Genomic DNA, 24,374 nt, shown 5'->3' with positions numbered 1-24,374 from the left:
AAGACTGTAACGAGCAGCCAGCTTCCATAGGAACAAACAACCGGGCATCGCTTCTTGCCTGAAAAAATTAGTCACACAAGTGAAGTGCCCAAAATTTGGAAGGGAAAAATATTCCTCCCTTTTATGCTCATTGCTCGTGCTCATATGCCATTCTGGTGAAAGTAAGTTTCAGCCCAACACCCCCACAAACCACCATGCCTTGATGCAAAATACCTTAGGCGGGGAAAAAGCCCAGTCTTATGCTAAGATACAAAGAACAAGGTTCGAATTCTGTGCCCAGAAATATGAAAGGAAAAAAAATTCCATATTTCTCTCTGTAGGGGAAAAAATACAAGAAAGTATTTCACAGAAGGTTCTTAATCTGAAGGCACTGCTATCAACCTGCAATGCATTTAAGTTACATTTACCGCGGCTCTTTTCCAAATGGTTAATCATCGGAACGAGATAAAATGAGAGCGAAGAAGCAGAAGAGAGACCAAAAAAAGGTTTTTTTTTTTTTTTTGTTTTCTCCTAGAGGGGGGGCGCGCAAAGAGGGAAAGGAGGAAATTAATAAACAATCGTACCAACTGAAATGAAGAGGAGCAAAGTTACTTCCTAACTCGTTTCGTATATCCAGTCACTCCCAGTTGTGAAGGTGATGAGGCAAGGTCAGACTAGGCTGTAACCATTTGATTCCCTCTCCCTGCAGCCGCATCAGTCAGTCTCTTCCAATTCAATTCTCTCTGCTCTTCCACTGATTTGGTCTTCGCCTCTTTCTCTGCATATTGCCTCTGGCACTCTTCAAACAATTCGGCATCCATTTCGGTGAACATTTTCCGTACGTTCACAGTCAACCCATGAACCGCCTGGTTCCAATGACTCTGAATATTTTTCTCCAATGCTTCATATATTATCGGGAATATCACAGCCCGGTTTTGGGCTATCAAGCTAACAATGTGCTCATTATTCCATAAAAAAAGGGTCCGTTCTGCAACCTGCATCACAAGTGGGGCTTAGCAAATATTCCTAAGGAGAACATTCAGAAATATTTCTATATCTGTCAATACCCAATCAAATGGTTCAGTTCTAACTTCAAATAGTTGGACGACCAAAAAAAATTAAATAGATTGACCAATATTCTGATTACCATAACTTGACCAGTAAATTGACACAGATAAATAAGTCACATTCTCACAGAATAATACCCGAAGTAAATCCTATTCTATGGGAGGTCTTCCAACTTACAGTGATAAAACCATATTGGTAAGGGAACGATATGTACATCGATTAAATAAAATCACCTCGACAATCTCCAAACCAAGCGGAAAACCATCACTCATTTTCACGCCATTTTCTTTTGGTTGAGTTTAAGATCAAGACCTAATAATGTGCTATAGCTCCTGAAAAATTCATTATCAGACCCCAGATTTGGTGAAGCTGAAAACAGGGAGGAGTTGGCAGTTTGAGAGGCCTGTGCCATTCTGCAATGTCTCAATTCGGTTATCGAAGTTGAACATGCTTCCTCCTGATTTAAGAAACGATTAGCATTGTACTACCTACTACCCAAAGGAAAGGTCAAGTTCGACAGTTTGAGAGACCTGTGCCCGTCAAATGCTGGCTCCAGGAAAAATTAGAGAGCCCAGAATAGTTTCTTTAGGATTCTGGTTCTGTACCCTGATTTGGTGTTATAAAGTATATTCTGCTTACCCAGCATTTAAATTCTGGTATTACAGAAATTCATTTCCAGGTGGAATTCACTATCTGCAAAATCCATCATAACTATCAGGTTTCCAGTTGATGCAATTCAGTGCTTATTTGGCTAAGATTTTTACCCCTCAAGCAAATAAGTGATCTAATCAATTTGAAAACACTAAAGTTTCAGTCACAAAAAAAAAAAAGCACCCTATTTTGTTAGGGATTGGCTGGCAATCTGCAAGTGTGGTAGTCTCGTTCTGGTGCACTCCTTCAGTTACATAACTGTGGTGTGAGGTTCAACAACGTTGGAGCCTCAATGAAATTCTTCGTTGAACAACAGCAAGAATGCGGACAACTTTTCAGATTAGAACTACCCAACAAAACAGAAGCATATACTTAAAAAATACTATTTTAGAACCATATAATCCAATTAGAGCAAAAGAGTGGCTCTTCATCCGGAGAAAAAAGCAAAATGTAAAATGATGACAAGACGATCTACAATTAAGACCAATAAATTTCTGCAAGGAAATCAATTAAGTTGTTTGCAGAGACAATATCAACAAAATCAAGCAAGAAAGGCAAAACACACACACGAAATCAAAACCAGCTCTTAACCCAAAAGCAGATAACCTCTCGCCCCAAGTCACGTGAGTGTCCCTCACCCCCTTGAAATCTCATATTCTTTATGGGAATAAAAGTAGATAATGCCTGTGATTTGGCTCATTACCGTACATGTATTTAAAATGTAGTAGTAAATCCCACACAGTCAAGCCCCAGAGAGGGCCTTTTTTTTTGTGGTTTTTGGTTTTTTTTTTGGTGGGGGGTGGTCTATGGAGAATTGACTTGGTTAGGCATCTCATGAACCTTCATATTCGAAGCAGTTTGGACTTTGGAGGAACCTTTGAAAGAGCCCTACCCCAAACGCTAGTTTCTGAGGTTGGAGAGCCTAAAGTCCCAATAAACCGTGGATCAAGTCTCATGCTTACCATGTAAAGTGCACCCTTGTCAGGAAGGATTAATAAATTTAACAGTCAACTTCTTCTTGTCCATAGAGTTGTCTTGTTATGGACATTAACTCCATTACCATTCAGTTCCTGATTTATTGCCATCTTAAATATTCTGTTCGGTACACCCCTCTGAGGATTGATTAAATTCACAGAAGATCTTGGTAGCCAACAACTTCCTTCAGCAGTTTTTAACCATAAAACTAAAATGACAATTCAATACCCTAAGTCATCAACCATATTTTTGTTTCTTTATCATGGCAGGGAGGTAATCTAGAAATTGTAAGACAAGTAACGTCTGTAACTTCAATAAAGTAATACTAAGTGCATAGGTAGCTGCAAAAGAGAATATTCACGTGGAATTTTGTATAGCCTGTATGCATACAAGTTCAACGTTCAATAGACATCATGAATGTTGCTCTTCAATGTATACCAGCATCATAAGGCAGCTATCGCTTTTCCTATCAAACCAAACATCCTTGATAGATGCATAGCATTAAAAAAAAACAAAAAATAAACAAGCAAGATTTTGCAAAACACATAAAAAGAAGCAGTTCAAGCAGCATCATAATTAAGAGTCATTGCCATTAATCCGAATCAATACCATTATAAAATATGATTTACCACAAACCTGAAAGTGAGAACTGGTGAGACAACGGGCAATCTGTCTGAAAAGGGGCACCATGCAGCGTTGAAATTCTGCACCCTGTGTAGCTTCCAGCACTTCCTCCAGTTCTCCAAGGAAGAGAACTTCCTTCTGGCAATTGGTCAGCGGCCAATACTTTAATAAACCCCTAATAACTGTATCTGCCAGCTTGTAATCCTTTTCAACAAACTGAGTGATACAGTATGACAACTGCTGATGATAAATTGCAACGGGCTTAGGTTTGTGTAGAGGAATAAGGGCTCGAACAAGAAACAACTTGTGCTCCTCTTTCATTGGCAGTGCAAACCCATTGATTATACTGCCGAGAATCTCAAGAAGCTCCGCAATACCGCTGTGCCTCTCAGTCTCGTAAATAAAGCGGTAAAAAATGTTATTAATTGCCTTCCTAATAAAGGGTCGGTGAACCATGAATTTTCCGTATATACGATGTAGGATGGTTTTCAAATATTCTCGCTCCCGAGGATCCTCAGAGTCGAACAAATCAAGTAATTTCAACACAAAAGAATGATCAATGTATCGCTTGGCAACCTTGGTATCGGTATCCGACGACACCACATATCTCAGTAGCAGCTCGTACACAAGCTGCAGATGGGGCCATGCCGGTTCCAAGCATGGTTCCTCCTCTTCCGGGTCGTTAACCTCTTGTCCCGTATTTTCATGTGAAGCCGGAGGCAAGCACCGGAATATATTTACCGATATCATTCTAATCATTTCTTCCTGACAATTTTCTGTAATCTTCCCTGACCCAGATTGTATAAAGTCAACCAAATCCATTAGCGCCTGCCGCTTAATTTCCTTCTCTCGAACTGACTTCAAGGTGTCCAGGAAATCCAAGACGTAACAGCAAATCTGCAACTTCCGAAGGAACAAATTCTGCCTCTCCGAAACGGGCACATCACGGAACGATGGAAGGGGTTCCATAGCACCTGATGGCGGAGGCCCGCCTAAAGTAAGGCCTGATGCGCCTGTACCAACCTTGTTGGCGCCCACATTGGTGGGCACCGCATTGCGGTTCCCAGCTGGGGCGTTTCCATAGAGCGATACGTCGTTGGGATCGGACTTGGCGGGCTTTTTGCCCCCGCCCTTCATGATTTTCTTAAACATTTTCGAAATGCAACAAACCCTAACCCTATATTCTCAAGCTCATGAAGATATTCAGAATGAAGCCCGTGATTGGATTCCGAGGGAGTACAGCGAAGACATCAAACAAAGGGAAGGATGACCATGCTACGTTCCCAATCCACAAATTATTTTCTTCCCCCAATTTTCGCATCAAGACACAAAGGCCCGCGAATCTGGAAGTGGGAGGTGGAACCGAGGAAATTTATGGGGACGTTCCAAAGCGCTCCGAAATTGGCAAATAACGGATCAAGTCGGCGAAAAGGCCATGTCGCATCACCAGAATGCTGGCCAGACAATCGGTCGGAGATGCGTTCCGGCGATCAGCCCGCTGAAGATGGAATAGGTGGCAGATACAGAGGGGGAGAGATTGAAAGTGACGACAGTGGGGAGATAATTAAGGAAGATAGAGAATTAGAGAGGTAAATATGACGAGGGATAGTGATTATCCATTACAATTTGCAAACTCGCTTTGTTTTTTATGGCAAATCGGTTTATCTTTTCATTTTTTCCAGTTTATTTATCATTTCCCCGTCTTTCTCCTACTCACCATAAAATAACTAAAATTACGAAAATCCTTTAAGGGAAAAAACCGAGGGGAAGAGAGGGAAAAGCACGAAGAGAGCCAGGGGAGCGGGTGTGTGGCTACGTGGCTCATTAGTGAAGGAGGAGGAATGAGATGGTCCCACGTGGCAAGTGAAAGTAACAGGTTCACGGTTCACCTGATGGATTTGGTAACAGTGTTGTGTCAGGATCCAGGACCAGGATCGTCTCTCGCTCCTTCCTCGTCCTCAGCTCTAACTGCCACATTTTTGTTGTCCCTTATTTTTTGCCGGCCAAAAATAATTTGCCTCTTACCTTCGTATGAGAAAATTGGAAGGAAAAGAAGGAGAATGAAAATTTTAATAAATTTAATTTAAAAATTAAAAAATAGGATCATAAAATTTTAATAAAAAATATATAAGATAAAAGAGTAAGCAAATTAACTTGAAGTTTTTAAGCTCTTTTTTTTTATTTTTTAAGTCGGGCTCATCAACATTTTTTTCATACCAAACAAACCTTTATTTTGTTGCCGCAAACTATGAAATGAGATCTTCCTACATTAATTACCCCAATCCAATCTCTTTTTTTTTTTTTACCGCATGTTGTTAATTATCCTGTGAATATGTCTAAGATTGGTGTAAGTGGTGTCACTTTGATTGTTTTTATAACCGCCTAATGCAGGAAATTATTTATTCATCTTGTCTTAAATATAAAATTCGTTTACATTAAAAAATAAGAGTCAGATGAGTATGAAATATGTCTTTGGGAAAATGATAATGACAATTTCTCCTTTTTACTCTCTCATCATCACCTTTTAAAAAGTAACGTGACTTTAGTCTTTTGGTTCTCATGCCATTCATTCTCTTTTTAAAAAAAATTTACCAAGCAAAAAAATGCACTCACCTTATCTTTAAATCGATATCATATCAAATAATAATTATTACATTATGTTCCCCACTGTATGTGTGCGTATATATATTATTAAACTCTGTAGATAAAAGTGCAAATCATCTCTAGTTGTTTTGGCAGGTAAATTGTTTTGATAATAATAGTAGTAATAATAGTACTAGTAGTAATAATAATAATGATAATGGTGGTGGTGTTTGACCGGTGGTGCGTGGTTGGATATATTGGATGAAAGGGTGTCCACGAGGAAGGGAGTCAAGTGACAATGATGAGAAACTAATGGGAGAAATATTAAAGCTACTTATATTTTTTTATCAATTTTTAATTTAGTATCTATATTTTTTTAATTAAATAATTCAATTCTATTTTTTTAATTATATCAGTTTTTGTAATTTTATTTTATTAGTATTTTTTATTCTCTATGTAAAGGTTAATAATGTTAATAGAACAAAACTAAAAATTTAATTAAAAATACATTAACAATTTTAAAAAAATATAGATACGTTAAAATTGTTTTCCCTTGAACTGATGAAACATTGTTGATAAGCCTTTGACTTTTTTGCTCACCGCCACACACGTTCTGTCCCATCCGATTTGGACCTCCAAATATCTACTCCTTCAGTCTTTTATTTTAAGAGACATTTCATGTTTATAGCATGTTTTCATATATAAGAGACACTTAAAAGTTGTTTCTATTTCTTTGTATTAATTTCTTATTTTATCCCTATTTATTTTTCTCCAACATACTCTCTCCCCCTTCCACTTCTCTTTCTTTTAATAATTTAATTGTTCTCTCTCATACTCTCTCCTTATTAATGGACATATTGTTAGAAAAAACATTATACTTTTTAAACATTAATTATCCTCAACTAATTTTAACTGTTTTTTTATCAACGTAATTTAGTTATTTGTCTTTTATAATAAAAAACGGAGAGAGTACAACAAAAGCGGAGTGGGTGCGTCAGAAAATCAAGGTCACTTCTGCATGCGGAGGATGAGTTGTAATTTTAAGAATTTTAACTGCGAGGGGGAAATAATGAATAATATAATAATTTTATCGATCTTCTTTCCAACAGAAATCGTAACTGGAACAGTATAACTATTTCAGGTGATGCCGTTAGATTCCCCAAGATCGCATTATTAAGTTCCCCCATTATTATACTGTACAAGTATATAAATGTGTGTGTGTGTGTGTGTGAAGACGTTTTCGCGCTTTTTTTTGTTTTTTTGTTTGGTTTTGGTTGGTGGAAGTGGAAAAGTTTCCTCGCTTGTTCTCTAGGTAGAAGTAGTGGGTCTTGGTAAAGTAGCCCAACGGAAATTATATTTCCGTCTCATTGAATGGTTAAGAAAACAGATGGGCTTGAATCCATATACTAGTGTCTCGCAGAGGTTGGTCTATAATTGAAGTGGGGGCCCAGGTCCAGCCGTGTTGCTTGCTTGCTTCACTCCATAGTCCATATCGCTTGATATCGTCCCTTGTCTTATCAATCAATGCGGGTAAAGAAACGAAAATTGACTTTGTTCCCAGTGATAAATTCTGTGCCTTTCTATCGTTTATCCAGTGACGTTAAAATACCAGAGAGAACAAGACAGAAGATTTAGCGGTTAGATTAAGAGGGCAGTAATGATTAGGAACGGAAGGATTGTTAGCGTAGAAATGCAAAAATGGGAAGAGGGGAGGTGCGTCAGGGTGACCAAACACGTCGTGAAATGATAATTGGATGGGAAATATTGCGATTTGGAGAGAAGCATTGAAATGAAACGAGGCATATCCATCCACGGTAGTGCGTTGGACCAGAGAGCCCCACACAATCCCATGCTTCGTTTGAATCACCTTTTTGAATCCACAAACACAAGCATGGGAGGCCAGGGCAGTACATACTGCTTCCTTATTCAATTTCTCCTCTAATTTAGAAGCCGGTAGTGATATAGTCCCCACGCACCTTCCACTTAACGGATGCCGCATGTGGTGTTGTGATGAAATGGGCGTCAATTCCAGATTGCGCCCTTCTTTCGCTTTCACTTAATTCGGGCCACGCTCGTGCTGTTTTTGACTTGAAGCTGCACTCCGCTGTTGTCAGTGAAGTCGAATTGAACAGAAATGTGTTGTGGGGAGGCATTTGGGCAAATGGTGATCACCGCCCACAAGCCGATCGCTCTCTGGAAACCATCCATCAATAGAATTACAAGAAGCAACGTCTCTCGCCTGCACCACCAAACAACCTCATTCACAAAATAACATGCCTCCACACTTTCACGGTGTCTTTTCACTAGAATTACTCGTTATCACCTCAGTGACCTTTTAGCTTGATGACATTAAAGTTCTCCTTTCAATCATGTCTCTAATTATAATTATAAACTCATGATCTCAGCGTCAGTATTTTGATTCCCATAACTCTCTAAATATTTGTCAGTCTTTTGGGTTCACATAAACAGAGCTCCCATTTTTTTTTAAAAAAATATATATATTGTTATTCCGCAACTTTCCAGTTTTTTCCCCCCTAACTAAACCTAATTACCTTTTTCAATATTTGCTTGCTTCTTCATTTATCGTCTCATAAAAAGGTCGCAGGAGCCGATGAAGGTTCTCTGTGGTTATTTTAGATAATGGTCCTTAATTGCTAATGGCTCGTCTAAAATTAAGCCGTTCACTGAACAAGAGTAAATAACGAGAAATTCACAGAACCGACAAATGAGTCCTACACTTATCAAGTGGTTTGTAAAATCTAAGCATAGCGTGAGGATTAGAATCTACCTAATTTTCAAAAACCTGATCATCTGTTGCCAAAGCTTGCCAAAATGCAAGCCTTTAAATAGCTTGGTTTTATTCTTTCTCATTCATTCTCGTACATTTTCATTTATATCATAAACATTCTAAACAAATACATCGCATTATTAGCATTCATATACATAATTTACATATTAGGAGAATCATATATTAACCAATAGCTTCATTCATTGACATAAATAATTCTCCACTTTCTTCTCTTTCCTTCTCATGCTCTCCTTCATGCAATCATTGTCTATCATACTTGACCTGATGTCATGAGACACTTGTCACTATAAGATTAAAAAAGAAAATGAATTGTCCGAATCAAGCTATACATTTTTAAGATCAACGGCCTAGATTCAGTATTGTTTTCTATAAATACTCTTAAATCCTTATTTAGCAAAACAATCCGTCAACACTCATCTGTCTATCTCATTTGTCTATGTTTTTTTTTGGGGGGGGGGATAACTCCTAAAACCAAACAAAATAAACCAAACACTTAACCTCTATCAAGCATCGATGTTATAAAAAGAAAAGTTATATAAAACAGAGCACACATCAATTCTATTTCTGTCTGAACTACAGAAAAAACTTATGTATACATAATTTTAAATGTTTATTTAATATAATTACATAATTTGTTAATTCAACTGTTCACCCATCGTGCTAACATTAAAGATCATATACCTAATTTACATTGATTAATTAAAGAATTGTACGTAATTAAGTCCAACTTAACGAGAAGTATACTTTCTGCCTACGAAGCCTAAATTTGTTATGCATTTTCTTATTACTGACTTTGAACATCCGACTGTAGGTTTCCACGGAGCACGCCTAGAAAACGATATCGACCAATTAGCCCGTAAAATCAACAGTCTGATTGCAAGTTGCAGACTTTTCAAGTCAAAATTACTCTCTCACCAGTTTGTCCTACCACCGAACATGCTTATTGGCCTATTTGCTGAGTACTTTCTGACTCCTAAGTTTGAATCGTTAGTCATACGTCTCCGAGACTCGAAACAATCGTGACCAATAAATAAATAGTCTGATTGCAAGTTGCAGACTTCCATGTCGAAATTACCCTCTCCCCTTTTTGTCCTTAACCTCCGACATCGTTTTTGGCCCGTTGCCTTTAAAATGCGCTTTTCTAACTTCTTTGGTTGTTGCAGTGTATTACTATCTACTCCCTTATCTGCGCGTGGATCGGAAGAATAAAATGTAAACTTTCAGGGAGAAATCTATGTAAAGTAAACTGTTTGATCAAGCTGCCAAACATTTTTCTATTATTCATATACTTCAATCATGGCTACAAGAGACAAGTGATCAGATATTCTAATTCGTAACATACAAAACATCAGATAAGCGCTATATATTCCACCCCCTTCACGTTCTACTGTTTTTATCGGAATCTCCTTCGCCGCTTGTGGTGGCGCTGAAGGTTGCATTTGCATGAGATTCTGTCTCTAAGGAAACAGAGCCACTTGTCGGCCCCGCTGTTGTCACAGGCTGTACTTCTATTCCGTACTTACTGTACATGTCGCCTTTGTAAAATTTTCTGGTCCTGATTACCAATATGATAGAAATCAAACACCCTATAAACGCCGATGCTGTGATTATTAGAAAGGCCATCCGGTAGCAGTGAACTCCGATGCAACTTAAATCTTCCCCTTTTTTCCTTGTGAGTCCCTTTGCCTGCAACTGTTTCAACGCCTCCTTGTCGTATAAAGAACCTGTCACTTTCACGTTCAGGATGTAAGCTCCCACAGGGCTCGCCACCGCCCCCATATTGAGCAGAGTGGAGTAATACTTGAGGCCGAATATTTCAGATATGATGGCGAATATCAGTGGCCATTGTGCTCCGAAGCAAAACCCGGCAATCACGGAAGAGAAGTAAAGAGAATTGGGGACCCCAAAGGCAATTAGAAGATGTCCGACGCAAGACAGAAGCATAATTAGAGAGAGCATCAAAGGACGAGGGAATTTGTATTTGGTCAAGAAGATTTCAGAGGTGAAACCAGAGACTACTCGTCCCAGATAGTTCCATATGCTCACCAAGGACACAAACGTCGAGGTGCTCTTATTCGGATATCCCAACGATTTTGCTATTTGTCCCAAGTTGTCAATGGCAGTTAAAGTTCCACCGACACTAAAAGTGGAGGCAGTGAACAGAACCAGCATGTCGATGCTGAAGATAGCTTGCAATATGGTATAGTCCTCTCCCCTCTTTGGCGGTTTAAAAGTGTTGCTAAAACAAGAACTTTCCTTCTCTGGCTTGGAGGTCGTGGTGGAAGATTCTAGCTGTGGCTGAGGTGGTTCCGACATTGGAGGGGGAGCTTCAGCGACGACTACCACTCCAGAAGTACTGGTCAAGGCTTGCTTTTTGGCTCTCCAGAGGTACAGTTCCTCCCTGAAAACTACGACCAGTGGGAGAAAAAGTAACAACAGAACCATGACGCCATCAAACACATACTCAATCCTCGTAAAGCTCAGCTTGTTCTGTATGATGATCAATACCATGAGGAACCCTGCAAGGCCGAGTGAGATATAAAGAAGATTATAGAAAACTCTGAGCTCCTTAGGTTGTCGAGTTGTGCTCAATATCCTAATTGTTGGGAGGAAAAGGATGGAGACAGCGGCGGGAATCCACGCAATGAGCAAGATGAGAGATTTGGAGTCGTCGCCATAGAAGGCATGGTAAAGCTGAGTTATAATGGCGCCACTGAGCCCAACATAACCCTTGAGAAGTCCCAAAACGCTGCCACGGCTTCCGGGGAAGTTCTTAACGCACGTGACCAAAGCACCGGTATTGGAAAAAGACTGGGAATTAGCACCAATGCAGATGTAGAGACACATTTGCCAGACTTGGGGCTTAGCAATACGCCCAGTAACGGCGAGCCAGATCATGAAGTAGCCGAAGAAATTCATGACGGCCCCAGCGGAGAGGACCACCCAAGGAGGAGTGATCTCGTTGATGAGCCCGGCCAAGACGCCCACGTTGGCACCCAAGTCTTTGAAGAAACTGAGCAAGTTGAGAGTGCTCTGGTCGTAGCCTAATGAGGTCTTGATGTCATTCGAGTATAAACCAAACATATAGGTAGCGCCGGCGACGGCCATGATCAGCAGAGACGCGAAGACCATGAACCAGCGGCCGGTGACCACTTGGTGGCTGAAGCTTCTCATTTCTCTCCAGCCACCGCCGCCGGTACCGACCTCTGTAGCTACCATTGTCGGGATGGTGTTGCGGAGTTTGAGATTGGGAACGAGTTTATATAGACGAGTGAGAAAAAACGAAGATCCAAATCCAGACGGAGTCGCAACGCAGGTTGACTATAGGGTAGCTGTTGGCGTTCGTGGATAAGAATCACATGTGCGAGGATAATCATATTAGCGCAGAAAAGGACAAACGTTGGGCGCAATTATTGTAATTTAAGCTCGTAACTAAAGCTTGCTGGGTCCCACGACAGACAAGACATAATGGGAGTGTGAACTAGATGTTTGTTAAATCTCATGGATGGATGGGTTTTAATATTTAATATTTTTGTTTTTTAAAAAATATTTTTTGAATAAGTACATAATCTAAAATAAATATAATCTCCTAAGTATAAATTTTTTAAAAATAAAATTTTTATATAAAAATTATTAGTTAAAAATTTTAAATCTAGACTATTAAAACTGATTTTGAATTATTTAGATTTCAGCGCAACCATAAATATTATAAGATAAGGCCAATTATTATGATAAGTATCCAAACTCGTTACCGTGGGTGGGCATCTCAATACATGACCCTGACGGAGGACTTTTGTTGTTATCTGCTTAAATCACTGACCAGAAATCACACAAGAACATAGAACCATATCTTCACCGTTGTTTCTGCCGAATGGCTGAGATGCAATACTTTTTCGAACTTGCGAAAACTAAATCAGACGAGTAATTCTGTAAAATATTTTAATTAGCGATATGCATGGTAGGTAGAGATCTAACCATAAAAATAGCTTAAGTGAGTTTAACCGTATAGTTCCCCATCTCCTAAGGTTCCAGCCTGCGCCTTTGGGGTGATGCCTCCTTTTTACTTTTTGACCGCGCTGAAATTAGAAGCACCAAAGGTGCTTCACGTCATAAAACAAGAATATAATCATCAGTTTTCATTTGAAATCGGAAGTTAATGGAGGATTTACCCCGGCCGGAAAACGAAGGAAAAAAAAAACTCTGGAATTAGAAGGATCATAGAAGGAGAGGTCTCAGAATAATTTATATTTAAGCCCGGCGGTCTAAGAACAGTTATTTGAAAGATCAACATAGGGTTGACTGATGCCTGCTTCTGGATAAATCAATTACTGGACCTACATGATGACTTCGGGGGGATGGAGCTGATGTAGAATCCTTGTCCAGGTGGAACGTTGGCAGTGACAAAAGTTCATAGAGAATAATGAGAGCATCATCTGACAATTCTTCCTCTCGTGACTATTATTTTGTAATATTAATGGCTTCCAAGATTCTCTAAGGTAACCTGGCAGGATAGGCGACGATTACTGCATCATCTCCAAATTGTACTCATGTGGGTTCGAGGGGCCTTTTTCCTTTTTTTTCATCCACTCATCAGCGTCCAGCTATTAAGTTGTCAGCTTCATAATAGTAAAAGAGAACTCTTCACGAGAGGTTTTTGCCCCCCTTACCCGATCGTGCTAATTAGGAGTTTAATGCAGAGACCGTTCCTGACCTGGCCAGTTTGTTCTACTCCTAGGTGGGTGCGTATTCTACATTTAGACATTAGTAGAGTAGTATCTGTTACGGCTCCAAAGCGCGGTTAAAATATTTCCCAGTAAGGCCAATATTGTTTCCCTTTCCCAGATTCGGGAGCATATCAGCGGGTCAAATTGCCTGCCCTCGAGACAGGAAATAATGGAGTGCACTTTGATCATTGCGGATGCAAGTTGAGATTCAGTGCAGTGTTGGGGGAAGAATGATGTCCGTGGCCCAACCTCGTCACTCCATTGAGAATTGATGAGCGTCTGGGGATGACGTCGTATAGCGCGTCATCAACTCCATCCAAACTGGCCATGTTTGGCTCTCTTGTTGGAGGGCAACCAGAGACTGACCAGATTGGGGGGATCGGAATCCTGTGCCCTTGCCAGCGCCTGCCTCTTCCTTCTCGTTTCGGGTCAGTTAGTTACAACCTTCAACTGGGGCCCACGCTTCATTTATTTGTTATGATTCAGTGTGGGAACATCTTATGCTTTTTGTGTTGAATTTGGGTTGTGAATGACGGCGATGGATGTCCGTGTGAAAGCACGGTTGGAGTCTACCAACGGAGACGATTCCTTGTGAATTCATTGCACTTGGGTGATTCCCATGGAAGAACAACTCCTCAGTGAGTCCAAAAGGATCAGACAGATTCTCCCACATTTTTCTCCCCTCTGTTTTGGGATAACATGCACGCATCCGCGCCTCTTGCATTTGATTCCCGGAATTTATGAGCTCCCCCTTTCTAGATGCACTCGGTGCTGAGCTGACGTTTGCTTCGATTTTCCACGATCGACAATTTCTGGGCTTCAGGCCCAATGTATTCATAGATCATATCTATGACAGAAGGCCCACTCTTGATCTTGTGCTGCCGAAGCTTGCTCAACATGCCAACCGGCCTTTAAACTTCTACTGGGAGAATCATAACTTGTTTTTGAAAAAAAAAAAAATTGTCGTCATGTTTAGGAAGATGAGTACTTAATTTGAGAACTTCAATTTTAACGAAGTTCTAATTTAGTACTCTTTTTTTTAAAAAAAAAAAAAAGTCGATGACCAATCATCCTTCTGTCTTGTTCTTTTTTTTTTTTGTCATTTACTTTCTGACTTTGTTAAAAGAGACAAAATAAATGAAACGTTTAATTTCTATCAAGTATAGATATTATATAAAGGGCGTCCAAAAAAGATTATAAAAAGAAAACTTATATAAAGTCGGGCAGACGTCAATTTTATTTTTGTTTCAATTTCAGAAAAAATGTAAATTACAAACTTTTTTGATTTCTTCAGTCAAATACAATAAACTTATAATTGATAATGATATATTTTAGAAAACAATTGTGTGATTTCGTCATTAAATTGTTCATCTATTATGTTATCATAAAAAAATAATAATATATTGTATTATATTTTGATTAAAGAATTTAGTGCGCAGGGCTAATTTAATTTGAAATATACTTTTTGCCTGTGAAGAGAAATAAAAAGCCTAAATTTGTTTTGCATTTCGTCTTTAAAATAGATGCGATAAGAAAATAAACTCCCGACACCTTATTTGAAAATATCCAAAATTCTCAGGGACTCCAATGCTCGCTCTTCGTCCCGTTTTCATATGAACTGGAGCATGGTTATCTGGTTTTTTCCCCCACCTAAATCGTAATTATCACAACTTTTGGTTTTAATATGCTACCTCCGGTCCTTAATAGATAATTAATTTGAAGGGATTAAAAAATTAATTAAATTAGTTATTTGTGATAAATATATATTAACTTTTAAAATTATTCTTATTCAATCATGCTTATTGAAACTACACTTTGGTAAAAATATCTTATAGTAAATAAGATATTTTTAAGAATACATTCTAACCTTAAAAGATAAAATAAATTAGAATTTTATATTCAGAATCGTTTATTAACTCTTATATTAAAGGTAGGTATTTCTTTTCTTTTTTTAAATAGAAACTGGAATTCATTCATTCACACCTAACACAGACAAACAAAAACAATCGACATGATCTCACTGACTTTCGCTGTAACCATGTACATAACTTTTTGTGAAAGTGCCTTAAAATTATGACGAAGACATGATCTCGGCGACTTTTGGTCTAACATTGTACATAACTTTCTATAAAAACACCTTAATTTACAATGATTCCATTTTTCAATCGACGCATCTTTTATTTTGAAAATGTCCCAACAATGATTCTGTCTCGGTCGAAACAGTGCCACTTCTGGGAGTGGCCGTCCCAGGCTGTGCTTCAACTCTGTACTTGCTGTACATGTCGCCTTTGTAGAATTTTCTGGTCCTGATTACCAATATCAAAGAAATCAAGCACCCTATAACCGCCGATGCTGTGATTATGAGAAAGGCCATCTTATAGCAGTGAACTCCTATGCAAGTTAAGTCTTCCCCTGCTTCCATTTTAGGTCCCTTTGCCTGCAACTGTTTCAACGCCTCCTTGTCGTAAAAATAACCTGTCACCTTCACGTTCAGTATGTAAGCTCCCAGAGGGCTGGCCATTGCCCCCATATTGAGCAGAGTGGAGTAATACTTGAGGCCGAATATCTCAGATATGATGGCGAATATCAACGGCCATTGTGCTCCGAAGCAAAACCCGGCAATCACGGAAGAAAAGTAGAGAGAATTGGGGACGCCAAAGGCAATTAGAAGATGCCCCACACATGACAGTAGTATAATTAGAGAGAGCATCAAGGGACGAGGGAATTTGTATTTGGTCAAGAAGATTTCGGAGACGAAACCAGCGACTACTCGTCCCAGATAGTTCCATATGCTCACCAAGGACACAAAGGTGGAGGTACTCTTGCTCGGGTATCCCAAGGATTTTGCAATTTGTCCCAAGTTGTCAATAGCAGTCAAACTTCCACCGATACTGAAGGTTGCTGCCGTGAACAGAACTAGCATGTCAATGCTGAACAGAGCTTGCAATATGGTATAGTCCTCTCCCCTGTTGGGTGGTTTAAAAACGTTGTCCAGACAAGAGCTTTCCTTCTCTGGCTTTGTGGTATTGGTGGAAGATTCTAGCTGTGGCTGAGTTGATTCCGTCATTGGAGGCGGAGCTTCAGCGACGACTGCCACTTCAGAAGTACCGATCAAGCCTTGTTTTTTGGCTCTCCAGAGGTGCAGTTCTTCTCTGAAAACTACGGCCAGTGGGAGAAAAAGTAAGGACAGAACCACGATGCCATCAGACACATAGTCAATCCTCGTAAAGCTCAGCTGGTTCTGTACGATGATCAATCCCATAAGGAACCCTGCAAGGCCGAGTGAGATATAAAGAAGATTATAAAAAACTCTGAGCTCATTAGGCTGTCGAGTGTTGTTCAATATCCGAATTGTTGGGAGGAAAAAGATGGAGACAGCGGCAGGAATCCAAGCAATGAACAATATGAGAGATTTGGAGTCGTCAACATAGACGGCATGGTAAAGCTGAGTTATAATGGCGCCACTGAGCCCAACGTAACCCTTAAGAAGCCCCAAAACGCTGCCACGGCTTCCGGGGAAGTTCTTAACGCACGTGACTAAAGCACCGGTATTGGAAAAAGTCTGGGAATTAGCGCCAATGCAGATGTAGAGACACATTTGCCAGACTTGGGGCTTAGCGATACGACCGGTGACGGCGAGCCAGATCATGAAGTAGCCGAAGAAATTCATGACGGCTCCAATGGAAAGGACCACCCAAGGAGGAGTGATCTCGTTAATGAGTCCGGGCAAGACGCCCACATTGGCACCCAAGTCTTTGAAGAAACTGAGCAAGTTGAGAGTGGTCTGGTCGTAGCTTAACGAGGTCTTGATGTCGTTTGAGTATGAACCGAACATATACGTAGCGCCAGAGACGGCCATGATTAGCAGAGAGGCGAAGACCATGAACCAGCGGCCGGTGATCACTTGGTGGCTGATGTTTCTCAGTTCTGGGGAGCCACTACCACTGGTACTGGCCTCTGTGGCTACCATTGTTGCTCTGATGTTGTGGAGCTTGTTGTTTGGAACGAGGTTGTATAGACAAATGAGAAAGCAGGAGGATCCAAACGGAGTAAGAATCACAGGTGCTAAGAGGAAAATTATATCAGAATACGACACTGATAGAGGAACCAAGGGGATCATCTTTTATGTATAACCTTACCTGTTGGGATCCGGTTTAAATGATAGACGAGAAATCCAACAAGAAGCTATAACCGTATGTCCATCGTCCGCGCTGACGTGCTGTTGAATGGTTGAGGTGCAATTCTTTGTTGAGGGGTGGGTGGAGTAAAACAAACCAGGCAAGTAAAGAGGCAAATATTTTAATTAGGGTAAGATATATATTTAATTTTTATACAGTGTTTTGATTTGATTTCTCAATTCTAAAAAAATATATTTTCAGTTATTTAAATTTTAAAATTGTAACTAAAAAATGATGAGTAATAAAATATTTTTAAATACTAATCTATTAAGCTTAATTTTTAAAATAATTACCATAAATTATTATTTAAATTTAACAATATTAGAATTAAAAGATTAAAAATATAATTTTTAAAAACTAAAGTACTAAATTAAACTGTGTTGTATAAAAACAAGACTAAAAATATATGTTTTAAAAATTAAAGCACCAGATTCAAACCTTGTAAAGGGGGCGGATATGCACTATGAACCAACGGGGGAGACTTGGCAGTAAAAGAATGGTTTGAGGGAGTTTGACCAGGGAAATTCCAGTGTCAGCTCGAGTTCTTCAGAAAAAATCGCCCTGCAACGTCCTCGTCTTTGGCCTCGGCCACGACAGCTTGATGTGGAACTCGCTCAACCACGGCGGTCAGACGGTGTTCCGGGAGCAAGATAGATCGTGGTTCGTGGATCAGCCAATTACGAGAGAAATTCCCCTCGCTGGAGTCCTACCACTCGGTGTACGACACCAAAGTCCGAGACGCCGACGAGCTGATGAAGATCGGAATGAGGAAAAAGATTGCCGGACTCGAGATTTGACTGGATCAGCCGGGTTCGTCGGAGATGACAAGGGGTGAACTCTGCTTAATCAGTAACGTTGGCGGAGAAGCTTCTCTGGTGAAGCAGAGTGGCCGCTGAAGGATGTTGACGGAGATGACAAGGGAGGAGGATGAAGACGGAGGTAGGCAAACGAAGGAATATGGGGCCGTGAGAGGATGCAGGGTGAGGTCCGCATAAGTGAATAACATGAGCTAGGAAGGATAGTGGGGACCCCTTTCATTTTATTTATTTATTTCTTTTTTCTTATCGGAGCAGTTACCATCGTGCATTGGGGCTACGTGTTATTGTTACTTATCGTGATATTATGATGAGATCAGTCCCCGACTTGTGTCTGGTTATTTTATGCTTTCCTATGTTGAATTTGTGCTGTGAATGACAGCGATGGATACATGACAGGCCTTTGAACTAATTTACCATACGCTGGATAAATATGATCGAGCAGATTCCCATACTTTTCCCCCGCTTTTGCGGCCGGGAAAACTCATCCACGTACGTCTCTTGCATATATCCCAGGAATCTATGAGCTCCAATTTTCTAGGACACCCAATGCTGCCGTTTGCTTCAGCTTATAACGATTTAAATACTATGTGTCCGCTTCGATTAGCGGTGAACAACTGTGATTTTAAATAATCGTAAATTTTATAAGTGATACTGGTTAATCGTGATTTCTGTTTGAAATTTTTTTAAATAAGTAATTTTAAGAATTATGATTATATTTGGTTTTCATTTATTAAAATCACTTATAGGTGTATAATTACTAAAAAAGACATGAAGTTAATAAAATTGTTTGCATTTTCATAATTATTATATTTAATAATAAATTTTATTAAATATAATTTAATAAATGACGTGAATATTTAAATATTATTTTTATTTTAAAATTATTATTATTATTTAAAATCACTTACAAAATTTATGTGTAGTACAAATATTAAATAAAAGACCCCCATATAAATAAGATATTAATGAAAATTTTAAAAAAAATTTGATTAGCAATTTTAGTAACATAAATAAGGAAATTGAATGTTCAATCAAAATTATAACTAAGAAATAAAATTTAAACAACAAAACTAATTAATAAAAATGATAGCTAATTATTTTCTCAAAATTTGATCTCAAATTGACTCTCGAAGACGATCCATTTGAGGAAACTATGTTGGCACTTGGTCATGGATATGAAACAACATGATCATCATAATTTCCTTCGAGGATACTTTCATTTTCATAATGACTGAATTTAAAAAAAATAATTACCATTAGAATGAGGGGTAGATTAGAGAAAATTTAGTTGCTGAAGATTCATCGGGATTTTTCAAATACATAAACTACTTCTTGTTGCTTATCCTAAAAGTGCGGTAAAAGATTAAAATCACAATTTATGAGAATTTTATAAAAATTATCCAAACACTCCAAACATGCTTCATAAACACTTACTTGAATTTAAACAGGCTTATTTGATATCCTACCGCTTAACCAAACAGGCTGTAGTGCTTGGGGTGCCTTATAAACTAGTTTTGAGAGGTTCACGGCCGGCTGCTTAAGTGTGGCGTGATAAGTTTAGGCGTCATGGTCAATTCATGAATGAATCGTTCACTCCCACTATGCGACAAGGCGAAATATGTGTGTAGCCGACTTTGAATTTCACTAATAAAAATGTTGCAGGCGGCCACACCCACCATTTTTGTTCGTCTCTATCTGAACTTATATATCCAAATATGTTCGTTGTTTTTTGTCTCTGGACATTATCAAATAATACACTTCAGATATTAATGCGGTAACACATAACCACCAAATACTACTACTGCGTCTCTTATTATAAAATCTTTTTAACTAAATTACGTGATTTAAGAAAATAGTTAAAATTAATTAAAAGCAATTAATATGTAATAAATACAAATTTTTTTCCAAATATATTCCTATATATAAATGGGTAAATGTGATAAAGTAATAGTGAGATAAATGAAGAAAGAGAATGTATTAAATTATAGGTAAAATAGGTAATAATACATTAAATATTTAGAAAAACTCAAAAAGAAACTTATAAAAAGGGACAAATGATCTTATAATAAGCTACAGAAGAAGTATATTGGCAATGCAAATATCATAAAAACAACAAAGCACAACAACCTCTATGAAAAACACAAGCCTGTACGACCCCATCCTATAATCTCTGTATAAAATACGTCCCACCTATTTAATCCAAGGTCGTCAATACAATTACACCCGTCCTTGTACTTGTCGCTCGTCATTGCTCCTTCCTTTTCTACGCTTTTGGTTCCACCAAGAGATTGGAAAACAAGTCACGTCTTGGAGTTTGAGAACAGTGAGGCATGGATGAAGGTGAAGCAAAGAGAATGGAAGAGGGACACGGATATACAGCTGCGGGGAATGATGATCATGAGAAGGAAAGAAAGAAACCAAATGATATGGATTTGGAAGAAAAGGACCATGAGCATGACAAAGAGGTAAAAGTTATGACAACAGGCGTTGAACAAAACGCGGAGCAGCAGGAAAAGCCCCAGGTGAAGCAGAAGACTAAAAGGATTGCAACCTTAGATTCCTTCAGGGGCCTCACCATAGTGGTCTGTATGCTTCTCCATTTCATCATTAGTACTTTAATGAATCGTGTCTATATACAGAGTGGTAAAATTTGAATTTGAACTGTCAAGTTAATTTTGCTGTGTCTTGGGGATGTTAATTATTATAGTTGATGATCCTGGTAGACGATGCTGGAGTAGCTTACCCACGCATAGATCACTCCCCATGGAATGGATGTACTTTGGCCGATTTTGTTATGCCTTTCTTTCTTTTCATTGTTGGGGTTGCCATTGCCCTCGCTTTTAAGGTATCTACACTCTGTTTTAATTTATTTATCAGAGTCATGTCTTTTCGAAAGTTTATCTTTTCATTGTCGATGGTGTTATAACAAAGCAGAGAGTCCCCAAGACGAAGGATGCAGTGAAGAAGATAATTGTCAGGACATTGAAGCTCATATTCTGGGGTATTCTTCTGCAAGGTAATACCAATATCCAAACCAAATATCTCTGTCCAATAGTTTTGTATCGATCATAGAAAGTGAGTTGTGTAACAAGGAATGTAGAGGCTCTGATGATATAACATGGTGTAGGTGGCTACTCTCATGCTCCTGATGCCCTCTCCTATGGAGTTAACATGAAGCTAATCAGATGGTGTGGCATTCTCCAGGTAATTTGAACTTGTGGAGATATATGAGGCTCTAATTCGAAGTCGTCTTACAGTCTATATTCTACAACTCATTCCTTAATTTTGGGAAACCACTTGGTCTTTGTGGATGCCCAGAGAATAGCTCTTGTTTACTGCGTGATTGCTCTGATAGAAACATTCACCGCCAAGCACAGACCAACTTCCTTAAGCCCTGGGCTCCTCTCCATTTTCAAAGCATATAAATGGCAATGGTAAGAACTAAGAACGTGAGAAAGACACCAAATTCTTTGTCATCCTATTCTTATTAAAATAGTTACTGAATGATGTCGATTCGTGACCTTATGATAGGTTAGGGAGCTTTGTGGCGCTCCTCATATACATGATCACAGCGTATACACTCTACGTGCCAGATTGGAGCTTTGTGGATCGTAATGAAGATGAACATAAGAGATACACTGTATATACTCTCTCTGCTTCCTCATTTTCCATTAGTCATATACACGCATCACACTGCAACACTCTTTCTTTCTTTTTACCTTTTTCTTTTTTTGCTTTCTCTTTCCCCGAATAGGTCATTTGCGGAGTCAGAGGAGACCTAGAACCTGCATGTAACGCCGTTGGATATGTGGACCGACAAGTTTGGGGAGTTAACCATCTGTATTCCTATCCTGTTTGGAGACGTCTCAAGGTCACTTCTTCAATTATATCTGCTTTAAATTTTTTTTTTTTATGTAAAATATGAAAATTCTCGTTTGCTAACCCCCTTAAGTCAATTTTTAGTCTCGTTTTTATTATTTTCCCTACTACGCCGTATTGCAGGTGTGCACATTCAGTTCCCCAGATGAAGGTCCTCTGCGCGATGATGCTCCAACTTGGTGCCGTGCTCCCTTTGAACCGGAAGGCTTGTTAAGGTTTCTTCTTTTTGACGAGTTACATGTATATATGAAGAACTGTTAATTTTGAAGCTTCCAAAGGATGGACTTTATTGTGTTACTTTTCTGTGAACTAGCTCTGTATCTGCTATCATGACCGGGACCATCGGCGTGCATTATGGGCATGTCTTGATTCACTTCAAGGTTAGTTAATTCATCCTCATTACCTATAACTGCCAAGTCATTTGGGAGTTAAAGGTCCCAAAATTTTTGTGCAGGGTCACTCCGAGAGGCTCAAGCAGTGGGTCTCAATGGGGTTTGCATTACTCATTGTAGCCATCATTCTCCATTTTACAGACGGTAAGTTTAGAAAGACGCATCTCTTCGAAAATGAATTAAATATATTTGTCAATTTCTCTATCTGTGAGAAAATGATGGAGTTTAACCATTGAGTTCCCTGAAATGCAGCCATTCCACTTAACAAGCAACTCTACAGCTTCAGCTACGTTTGTTTCACAGCAGGGGCTGCTGGTATTGTGTTTTCTGGGTTTTACGTGCTGGTAAATCATATATTGTAATTCGACTACAATTTTTTTCCTTTATGCTTGGTTGTTTTATTTTCCTCCTGCTTGCCTTTCTTCTTGAACATATTTATGTAAACAGATCGATGTGTGGGGGCTTCGGACTCCATTCTTGTTCTTGGAGTGGATAGGAATGAACGCAATGCTGGTGTTTGTGTTGGGGGCACAAGGCATCCTTGCAGCATTTGTCAATGGATGGTACTACGAAGATCCACCGAACTCACTGGTAAGAAGAAAGATCCATTTTATCATCCATGATCTATTTTGATCATGTTCTGTATCAATGATAATTTTTGAATGAATCAGGTACACTGGATCCATAAGCACGTGTTTGTGAATGTTTGGAACTCAGAAAAAGTGGGGACTCTTTATATGTTATATTTGCTGAGATTGGTTTCTGGGCTGTGGTCTCTGGAATATTGCACAAGTTGGGAATATACTGGAAACTATAAATGAAGAATCGGTGATTCTTGTCCGTTTATTCAACTCTCTCATTATTTTTGTTTTTGGTGGTCTATGCACAACGGTCCCATTGTTCTTTATTTCCATAGTCCTTTCCGTAATTTTCAGTGTTCTTCTTTTGGGAAGAAAAAAGCGTTGTTACTGTGTTAGAACTGTGAGCGTGGATCCCAGAATATTGGCGTAGAAGGAATCCCACTGAATACGCTCCCGTTGTAGGGGTATAGAATTGACTTTTCTTCTCACTAGATGGTATCTTTGAGTTAAAATTCAACCCGAATTCTCGTGGCAAAATAATTATAGTTGTTATATTTTAGAAAAGAGTAAAAGAAGAAAATTTTATGGAGTAAAAGTAGGCTCTGCATGCAACTGCATTTCTCGGTATTAATTTCTTTTTCTCAATATATATTGTACACAAGTAAAGGGTTGAACAAACGTTTTGATCAAACTCCACGTGGCCTAATTTACCGATCTTTAATCTCTTATCAGTTCAACCCCTACAATAAAGCATGCAGTGACCAGTCTGACAGATTAAATTCAATATGGGAGGGCGGGGAAAATGGGTTCTGAGGCTTCTCGGACGTCAAGCAAGTTCTTGAGTGAGTAATAAATATGATAGTAATGGATTTGTCCAAGTAAGAGGAATCCATGGGGTTCTATGTAAGATGCCGACAGGAAGGGAGTGTGGACAAGGAATCTTAAAAGTATCGATAAAATGATAAGAATCTTTGGGTGAGCAGAGAACAATCATAATTGGCAAGGAAGCCACATCAAGCAATATAAAACTCCAAAATACCACAGTAAGAGTCCTGCTGGCGTTTATATTTTAATGGAACCACCAATTTTGACATATTAAAAAAATACCTGCCG

The 24,374-nt window shown here is 39.0% G+C and overlaps 3 protein-coding genes and 1 pseudogene across 6 annotated transcripts; 1 reads left to right on the top strand and 3 right to left on the bottom strand.

Annotated features, from left to right (window-relative positions):
• Positions 1-285: 285 nt before the first annotated feature.
• LOC114746170 (serine/threonine protein phosphatase 2A 57 kDa regulatory subunit B' beta isoform) lies at positions 286-4,989 on the bottom strand. 2 transcript variants are annotated; one of them, XR_003740252.1, is made up of 3 exons: positions 3,310-4,989; positions 1,281-1,740; positions 893-974 (listed from the first exon to the last, which is right to left on the bottom strand). XR_003740252.1 is itself a non-coding variant. In XM_028934360.1 (2 exons), exons 1-2 carry the CDS (start codon positions 4,447-4,449, stop codon positions 654-656), a joined length of 1,461 nt encoding a protein of 486 aa, XP_028790193.1. In that variant the 5' UTR covers positions 4,450-4,980; the 3' UTR covers positions 286-653. The 2 variants fall into 2 exon arrangements, 1 of the variants encoding a protein (XP_028790193.1); XM_028934360.1 differs by lacking the exon at positions 1,281-1,740 and having other exon boundaries at positions 286-974; positions 3,310-4,980.
• Positions 4,990-9,926: 4,937 nt separating this feature from the next.
• On the bottom strand, positions 9,927-11,947 carry LOC114746169 (protein NUCLEAR FUSION DEFECTIVE 4-like). Its single transcript, XM_028934359.1, has one exon. The coding sequence runs from the start codon at positions 11,906-11,908 to the stop codon at positions 10,067-10,069; it is 1,842 nt and encodes a 613-aa protein (XP_028790192.1). The 5' UTR covers positions 11,909-11,947; the 3' UTR covers positions 9,927-10,066.
• Positions 11,948-15,359: 3,412 nt separating this feature from the next.
• On the bottom strand, positions 15,360-18,588 carry LOC114746168 (protein NUCLEAR FUSION DEFECTIVE 4-like). 3 transcript variants are annotated; one of them, XM_028934356.1, is made up of 2 exons: positions 18,030-18,588; positions 15,360-17,423 (listed from the first exon to the last, which is right to left on the bottom strand). In XM_028934356.1, exon 2 carries the CDS (start codon positions 17,381-17,383, stop codon positions 15,575-15,577), a length of 1,809 nt encoding a protein of 602 aa, XP_028790189.1. In that variant the 5' UTR covers positions 17,384-17,423; positions 18,030-18,588; the 3' UTR covers positions 15,360-15,574. The 3 variants fall into 3 exon arrangements, with proteins under 3 accessions (XP_028790189.1, XP_028790191.1, XP_028790190.1); XM_028934358.1 differs by lacking the exon at positions 18,030-18,588 and adding an exon at positions 17,548-17,729; XM_028934357.1 differs by lacking the exon at positions 18,030-18,588 and adding an exon at positions 17,553-17,729.
• Positions 18,589-20,825: 2,237 nt separating this feature from the next.
• Positions 20,826-23,607, top strand: LOC114746166 (heparan-alpha-glucosaminide N-acetyltransferase-like; annotated as a pseudogene).
• Positions 23,608-24,374: the final 767 nt, after the last annotated feature.

Source organism: Neltuma alba, unplaced genomic scaffold (genome assembly GCF_004799145.2).
Source record: "Neltuma alba isolate B1F8T4 unplaced genomic scaffold, ASM479914v2 tig00004926_pilon, whole genome shotgun sequence".
Taxonomy (NCBI): domain Eukaryota; kingdom Viridiplantae; phylum Streptophyta; class Magnoliopsida; order Fabales; family Fabaceae; genus Neltuma; species Neltuma alba.
The sequence above is the reverse complement of the archived record's forward strand: the minus strand, read 5'-3'. Positions and strand labels throughout refer to the sequence as shown.